Source organism: Akebia trifoliata, chromosome 3 (genome assembly GCF_017979445.1).
Source record: "Akebia trifoliata isolate Shusen 1 chromosome 3, ASM1797944v1, whole genome shotgun sequence".
NCBI classification, from domain to species: domain Eukaryota; kingdom Viridiplantae; phylum Streptophyta; class Magnoliopsida; order Ranunculales; family Lardizabalaceae; genus Akebia; species Akebia trifoliata.
In genome coordinates this window covers 52232832-52241918 of record NC_141377.1, presented here as the reverse complement: position 1 = coordinate 52241918, position 9087 = coordinate 52232832, and the positions used below count along the sequence as shown (strand labels likewise).

At 33.2% G+C, this 9087-nt stretch overlaps 1 protein-coding gene across 1 annotated transcript; it reads left to right on the top strand.

The window, feature by feature from the left end:
- Positions 1-1815: 1815 nt before the first annotated feature.
- On the top strand, positions 1816-2748 carry LOC147407866 (DUF538 family protein (Protein of unknown function, DUF538)). Its single transcript, XM_086436631.1, has one exon. The coding sequence runs from the start codon at positions 2133-2135 to the stop codon at positions 2607-2609; it is 477 nt and encodes a 158-aa protein (XP_086292757.1). The 5' UTR covers positions 1816-2132; the 3' UTR covers positions 2610-2748.
- Positions 2749-9087: the final 6339 nt, after the last annotated feature.

Sequence of the window (9087 nt, the reverse complement as noted above, 5' to 3'; positions counted from 1 at the left end):
TTTATGCATTTGGTATGTGAATTATTTTTTAAAAACCAAAGAATTTGCTAATTATGATCTCAATGAGCGCTACCAAATTCATTCCTACTACACTGAAGTACGAATTGGTCTGAAGCGAACCAATCCATGGTAAGGTTCGTACAATGAACATGTACTTTGTACTAACCAATTTGTGAACCGTAACGTCTTCTATAATCATAATCCATGGGATTCTTATAATCGTAACTTCTACTTCTCCATAAATGGTTCAGTTCCTCTAATTGGCATGAAGTTGGATTTATAATGAAAGGACATATTTAGATGCTTATTATTCAATGTATTATGCTTATTTATGGGCAAAATGAGCCCACGATGTGCCGTTAGGGCATCTATTTTCCACATTTGAAATGCGTAAGCACATTGATACAATCAGATTAGAAGAAACACCTATTATAATGAATTTATTAGTAAGTGAAATGCCCTAAAATTAACTATAATTGCAAAATTTAAACAAAAATAACAAAAAAAATGGATGAGAAATATATTCAAATAGACAAGAAAACACACCAAAAGGTCTAAAAGAGTTTACCCAAATCAATACGTTGTGAGGACCAACAAGGTATATCAAATGCTTTTTCTTTTTTCAAAGTATTTACTTTTGCTCTATTGTTTTTCCCTTCACGTTAAACCCAAAGACTTTTGATTTTTTTTTTCTTTTCTTTTCTTTTAAGATAAGTTAATTTGGTTAGTAATCTGGCATTTGATAAATCATTTTTTTTCTTGCTTTCAATATATATTATAAAGAAAATTCATTAATAATATAGTGTTAGGAGGAACATGCACGTCGATGGTTTTAAATTATAAAAAAGAAGACCCAAAAGCATATCGATTACGTGGTTCGATAGTGCATCTATGTCCACGGATCAGATCGAAATCAATTCTAAGTTATAGTCCTAGAGATATCTAGTAAAACGAAAAAAGAGAAAATGTTTCTCCTTTTCTCAAAATAGAAAATCTTAGATAATTTTCCCCAAATATATATATAAGGAAGACTAACATCCAAGATTTCATGGGGACGTTAACATTATTCATCAAAAAAAAATTTCAACAATACCCTTGAAAAAAAAATTATAAATATTATACCTTTAATAAATGTATTTATTATATTGACTTTGATTGTCAAAATATTTATTACAAAAAGAGCATTTGAATCTAAAGATCAAAATGCTCTTACCATTTATTATGTAAACAAACAAGACCTAGGGCATATGTATATCTTGAAAAAAAAAAAACGAATAATGCAGAAGTGACATCAAGATTGGACCTCACATTGCAAACCCTGACATGAAAGTTCATGGGAATCATGAATGCTTTTTCTAGAGATACAAGTAAAAAATCATTTATGGTTCCTATCCACTTTCATGTCAAGATGTGTGATATGAGATCCAATCTTGAGGTCACTTCAGCACGACTCCAAAAAAAGAATTTACAGCCAAGACCTAGGGTGTTAGGAAAAGGTCTCTTTGATTTTGCCTCTCGAAGCCGAAGCCCAAATAAGTATCCATGACATCCAACACAACACGGCCTTGCTTCAAACCCCACCTTCTCCTATTAATTCCTTACTACTAAGAGTTTTAAATCTTTGAATATTTTTTAATTTAAAGAATCATTCTAACATGTTCTTTTTTAACGAAACCACCACAACTTAACGTCACAAAATTACATAATTAATTAATTTACTTACCCAACTATTCTTCCAAGCCATGAGATATGTCTTTTAAAGCAGGGCAGTATTTCCATCAGCCATCCTGACCATGTGATGGTTCTAGAGATTATTTTACCACAAATCCTTGAGTTCCATCCAATGGCCTCAATCTTGGGATGGCAGTCAGCCGGGTCAGAGCGTTACATTTTCCAATTATAGGTAAACCATACAGGACCACCTCCCACTAGTACTAGCCGTTAGGCAAACAAACTTCATGGACTTAAAAATGTAAAATACGTTTTAGCTCAACCTCCAATCAACAACTTTCCATTTCCATCCTCTTCAAATATTTTGAATCCAAAACTAAAATTCTTCACTTCCTCAACCTCTCAAACATTTTATTCAAATTCATTGATCGATCTTGAAATTTGAACAAATAAGCTTGATCATGGCTAGTTCTAGATCCCATCACGATGAACGGGCAGGCGCTGAAATTGTCCATGGTTCCGAAGCATGTTATCGCCATTCGATCGATCTTCTCAAAGAGCTAGGATTTCCAAAAGGGGTTCTCCCTCTACAAGATCTTGAGGAGTGTGGAAGAGTTCGAGAGACCGGATTTGTGTGGATGAAACAAAGGGCACCTTACGAGCACTTTTTCGATGGGACTAAAACCCGTGTGAGCTACGCTATTGAAGTGACCGCGTACATAGACAAATTCAAGATGAAGAAGATGACGGGCGTAAAGAGCAAGCAAATGATGATTTGGGTCCCGATAACGGAGATGAGTATCGAAGATCCAACTAGCCAAAAGATATATTTCAAGACTCCAATGGGAATTGGGAGGTCTTTCCCCATCACGGCATTTATGACTGACGAAGAGAAGGTGACGTATCTTGAGGAAGCAAATGCTCGAAACCACGCCTAAGTATTTTCCATGACTCATAATGATTTATGGAGAAATCGTTTGTTACCAATTTATTATTATCTGTTAGATTTGGTTTGCTTTCGATCATATTTCCGTCCACAGTTGAAATAAAAAAGAAATAATCTTTACAATAGTCTCAGTTCAATTCATCGTGATTATCATCAAATCTTTATCTCAAAAATTCGGGTTGTTCAAACAATTTTGTCTAATTAAGTATTTTTTTCTTTTTCTCTTTGGAGAGTAATCAAAGAGTTAGGAGAACTCCCGACCAGAATTAAAAAACGGATTATAACCTAACATAGGGAATGTGGCCGCTCGCAAAGATAATTCGGATTTGACTCAAACCCAACTACACCATTAAACATATTTGTGAGAGAATCGGCTACCTTATTAGTTTCTTTAAATACAAAAAACGTAAGAGACTTTAGAAAATTTAGCTTCAATATGTCTAATCTCTTTGTAGGAATGACCAACATCCAAGGGGACTGCAATTATGTTATATTAGTCACTTTTATTGTTGTTAAATATGGGGATGCCCTAGCATAAACTTAATGAAATGAATGATCAAGATTGATCATAGGAGATGGCAATATTTTTACCTATTTTTCAAGAACTAAATCAATATTGGATTGGATATTTATCAAAATATGGGTGAGAACCTAGTCTGATCCCGATTCAATTTGGTGGGATTGATTTGTGTTTATTAAGAAACTAATAATATATGTGCTTTTTTTTCCCCCTTAAATTACATTATTTTATTTTTATAAAAAGATCAATAATATTAGAATTTTGAATTATATCATAGTTTTAAAATTCAGAAACTCGATTTTACTAAAATATTCACCGGTTCAAGTCAAGTTGAAAATTCCCTAAGTTACTTGTTTGAGTCAAAAATATCGTTACTATTAAAATGAGAGAAGACCGAGTAAGAGTGGTTCGACACCAAATTTTAGATCCCACAAATGCCCCAACCTTAATATACTAAGGCTCATTTTGGTATTAAAAAAAGCCAACAAAATCACCATCATAACTTAGAATCACGTTGTTTAATTTTCAAAATTACAAAGATATCCTATTTTATTATGTAATTTTTAAAAATCTTTTAATTAATTTATTAAATTATAAATAAATCCTTTTGATTCATGTGCATTTGTACATGCCACCTTCTAGTAATATATAAATGAATAATTGATTAAAATGGAAAAGACTGAACTGACACCCTTCGATGTTGTGCTGATGTGGCAGTGTGCAGAGAGCCATAGAAGGAAAAAAAATCTATAGCTCTGTGAAAATAGCTACATTGGCACGGTGTTGAGCTCAATGTCAAAGGATGTCAGTTTAGAATGACTCTACTAAAATTGGGTGGTGTTAACTTGTGCACTAAGGGCAAATGTTAAGATGCATTAATACACTTCCAAATTTTTTTACTAACCAAAATGCTCTAAAAATAATCGAATAATGATGAATGCACACAGTTGGGTATGCGGCTGACGTGACAAGGGCACAAAACTATAGATCGTTTTCATCGGGATACACAAGAAGAAGATTTACGATTTTGTGCCTTTTCCACGTCAGCTGCATACCCAACCGCATACCAAAACCGCGTGCATTCATCAATCATCACGACTCAAAATATCTGTTCCTACCAAAAATACCCTGAAATACTTATTTCCTAAGTGTTTTAAATGCATCTTAACGTATGCCCGTGGAGGGCACATTAATAAAAACCCATCAAAATATGATTATTAATGAGACTTTCATTGAAACTTGTCTTCTTCTTTTTTCCAAAATATTTCTTAGAAAGAAAGCATTTCAAAATTAGTATCGAAGGTTTATAAAATGATATGATTTTCATAATAGAATTATAAACTCCATAAAAAACATCGTCTTCAAAATAGGACAACTCAAATTTTGCATTTAAAATGATTCATAATTTTCGACTATTAACTCATTACTATAATTAAAATATTTCAAATTGAAAATCTCAAGTGTAGGGTGTGTAGTGGAGTAATAAAAACTCAGGAATCAAAGGTTGATCCATAGGGATTGAATTGGACACTAGCATGCATTAGAAACAACAACAACAACAACAACAAAAAATCGGAAATTCAGATTTTCAAAATAATTTAAAAACTACAAATGATAGTACAAAAAGGCTTAGGCATTGAAGATTCACCACGTGAAATTGAAACATTGAATTTTTTTTTTGATAATAGGATATCCATTTAGACAGAGGATAGGACTTGCATATAAGCTTTGCCTAGTCCATAGACCATAGTTTTATCTAAGGACTAGTCCTGGAGCACATGGAATGCCCGCAGTCCCGCACATCATACACAATAGGTAAGTGAGGGTGTGTGCTTGGGGGTGGCCACTGAGGAATTAAGCTCATATTGGGTATCGAACTCACGACCTATTGGCATCAACCGCTCATCAGTGTGAAATTGCCATTGAGCCAACCCCTCAAAGTTGTAAGTGTGATCTTTAACCAATTGATAACTCAACTAGAATTGAACATAGATTCTTTCAAGTCAGAACATTTGGCAAAGAAATTCTTACATAATATTTCAAAAAACAAAAAGAGAAAAAAGGATGGATTTATAGATTGATGATCCTTATAGAAGAGCATTATGTAAATTTTGCAAAGGGAATTCTAAGTATTTGATGTAGTCGGAATTCACATCAAATCAAAGAATTATATAAATAATTAACAATAACCCCAAAATCTCAATTTTATTGATTAAAAATCAAGCTTACAATTTTCATGATTTCCGTGCGTTCTAAACTCAATTATACCTTTAATCAACAATCTTTATGGAAATCATACTTTTTATTGACTAAAAAAAAAAAAGAAGAGAAAAAATTAAAAGAAAAAAAGAGGAATTTGAGCAAGGAGAGAGAGATTAGGAGAAGAGAGGAAAAAATTCCTTCTTTAAAATAACAATGTAATTTAGACTTTGGAGAGAGAATGTCCAGAAGAAAATATTGGAAAAATAGAATGAAAACCAATTGAAAAAGTGATTTAGAAAGAGGGGAGAGAGAAAGATAATAGAAGTTAAGAGGGGATTAGAGGAGTAGGGGAACGTTTGAGAAAGGTTGTGAGAAAAAATAATAAGTAAATTGGGGGGTCATGTGGAATAGGAGAGAATAGATAGAGAAATAAGTAGAAAACAAAACGTGAGAGAGAGAGAAAGAGAGGGTTTAAAACGTGGAGAGAGAGAAAAAGAAATCAAATAAGAAAGGAAATACGGAGAGATAGTCAATAACGTGTGGAGGAGAGTTTGAGAAAAAGGAAAGAAAAAAAAAAAAAAAAAGATAAAGTTGAGACTTGAGAGACGTGAAAAACGTGCATAGATTTTTATTATTATTATTATTATTTTACAGACACCCATCTCTATCAATTTCTTTATGAATTTTTTTCTAAGTAACTATATAATTATATATAGGGTCAGGTTCAAACGACAACCATTTTTTTCTAAGTAACTATATAATTATATATAGGGTCAGGTTCAAACGACAACCATTTCAACACACATATAGACAATGTGTTTTGTCTTATATGGGTAAAAATATTTGGAATGGGCTGATTTTTTGTGAGGATGATCTCTATCGTGAGGAGATCATCCTTGCCAAAAATCAGCTCATTATGAAACTTCTAGACCGTTCAATTTTTGTTGAAAAATTGTAGACCGTCCAATTTTTGTACATCAATTTTGATAGGGTTACAAGTTTTGGAATGGGATGATTTTTTGCCAGGATGATTCCCTCATCACAGAGATCGTCCTCACAAAAAATCAGCCAATTCCAAACATTTTTGCCCATATAAGACAAACACGTTGTCTATATGTGTGTCGCAGGAACCCGACCCATATATATATATATATATATATATATATATGGGTCAGGTTCAAAGGACAACCATTTCAACACACATATAGACAACGTGTTTTGTCTTATATATGCAAAAAGTTTGGAATGGACTGATTTTTTGTGAGGATGATCTCTGTGGTGAGGAGATCATCCTTGCCAAAAATCAGCTCATTATAAAACTTCTAGACCGTCTAATTTTTGTTGAAAAATTATAGATCGTCCAATTTTGTAAATCAATTTTGATGGGGTTACAAGTATTGAAATGGGATGATTTTTTGCCAGGATGATCCCCTCATCACAGAGATCATCCTCACAAAAAATCAGTCCATTCCAAACATTTTTGCCCATATAAGATAAAACACGTTGTCTATAGTGTGTAGAAATGGTTGTCCTTTGAACCTGACCCTATATATATATATATATATATTAGGGTCAGGTTCAAAGGACAACCATTTCTACACACATATAGACAACGTGTTTTATCTTATATGGGCAAAAATGTTTGGAATGGACTGATTTTTTGTGAAGAGATCATATATATATAGGGTCAGGTTCAAGGACAACCATTTCTACACACATATAGACAACGTGTTTTATCTTATATGGGCAAAAATGTTTGGAATGGACTGATTTTTTGTGAAGAGATCATATATATATATATAGGGTCAGGTTCAAAGGACAACCATTTCTACACACATATAGACAACGTGTTTTATCTTATATGGGCAAAAATGTTTGGAATGGACTGATTTTTTGTGAGGATGTCATCCCATTTCAATACTTGTAACTCCATCAAAATTGATTTACAAAAATTGGACGATCTATAATTTTTCAACAAAAATTGGACGGTCTAGAAATTCATAATGAGCTGATTTTTGGCAAGGATGATCTCTCACCACAGAGATCATCCTCACAAAAAATCAGCCCATTCCAAACATTTTTGCCCATATAAGACAAAACACGTTGTCTATATGTGTGTTGAAATGGTTGTCGTTTGAACCTGACCCTCTATATATATATATATATATATACACACGTTAGTATATAACATTGGGTTCCGGTTGAATCGGATTATTCTATCCTTATTCAGAGTTCAATTCAAATTGAAATCGGGTTAAAATATTCCACCCAAACTCAACTCATCTTCTATGTAACTCGACCCATATTCACCCATTAATCGGGTTCAATTTGGGCTAGTCCACCCAAGTTACAGACCTGTTTGAAACACATCCCTAGCTAGTTGTGTTCTCTTCTTTAATCAACATTTTCATTAATTTCTTTGTTCTCAACGTGGGATCTCAACTCTTTTATTTCTCGCAATTAATTCACTTATATACTCCTAGAAAAGAGTTATCATAACGACCTTACCGTTGTTGAATTGGAATCATTCCCCAATTCTATCCTTCTATTCTTTTATTATTATTATTATTATTATTTTCATGTAATTGATCTACAACGCTACATTATCTTGTAAATGATGTTGCTTATCGATAGAATTTTTATTTCTATATCGGCCGATTGCATTATCCATTACTCTTCGATTGCTTCCTCACCATTTGCATTGCACTTTGTTGATGTGTGATTGTTGTTTTGCCATCAATTTATGATGTTATTCATTTTCGTATCTTAATATATCTTGAGAAGAATGTTTGAAACATCATGTGTCTTTATTTCATTTCATTTTGAATAATGCTGAGGTGATCTCAGGCTAGAATCTAATATCGCACTTTTTGACGTGAATGCGCATGGGAATCATAGATGCTTTTTATTGTTCATCGAGTGAAAAGGCATCTATGATTCTTATCCACTTTCACATCAAAAAGTGCAATACAAGGTTCCAGCCTGAGGTCCCTCTAGTATGACTCTTTCATTTTTATTTGTGGTTGAAAAAGCCACATCTAAGGGGTAATCCATATCCATCCAACCTCTTTGACCATGTTGAGAAATATGGTCACATGACTAGTGGTCCAATGATCAATTTTGTCTCTCTTCGTGTCCTGTGAGCGATCACTAATCAGAGTAGAAAAGAAAATAAAAAAATCAATGTTAATGTCGTACAAAATGAATTAGAAGTCTAATTTTTTAAGGACATTTGTAAGTCCAACCCATTTTTTTTATGTGATAATTTCCTTTCAAAGGAGTCTATTTTCTTTCCTTCTATTATTAAATGAATAATGCTAGACTACACATGACATTGCATTTGAAACTGAGCTGACGTGGAGAAGTGCTCAAAACCATAGATGTTTTTCACTTGTATCTCAAGAAAAAACATTTATGGTTCCACGCACATCTCCACATCAACGCAATGTCATATAAAGTCATTTCAACATTTTTCTTATTAAATTTCTTTTATTTTGGTATTTTGATGAGATTAGGCCCAGAAGTTCGTTGGCTCAAAATGAGCTATAACTATTGTCACTTGTAGCGTCAACAACATGGTTTTTAAACTCGTCCAAGATCGAGACGTATCGCCCGAGTTAACTCGGTATCAAAGCTGAACGAGACCAACTCACAAAGTGATTTTTTTGACCGAGTTTTACATCCCATGTACAATTTTTCGAGTTATCTCACGAGACGTCTCAAACGTATCGGAAAACTCGTTCGAGAC

Excerpts from the sequence above, each read along its gene's own strand:
- LOC147407866 (XM_086436631.1), top strand. The coding sequence starts at position 2,133 with ATGGCTAGTTCTAGATCCCATCACGATGAACGGGCAGGCGCTGAAATT.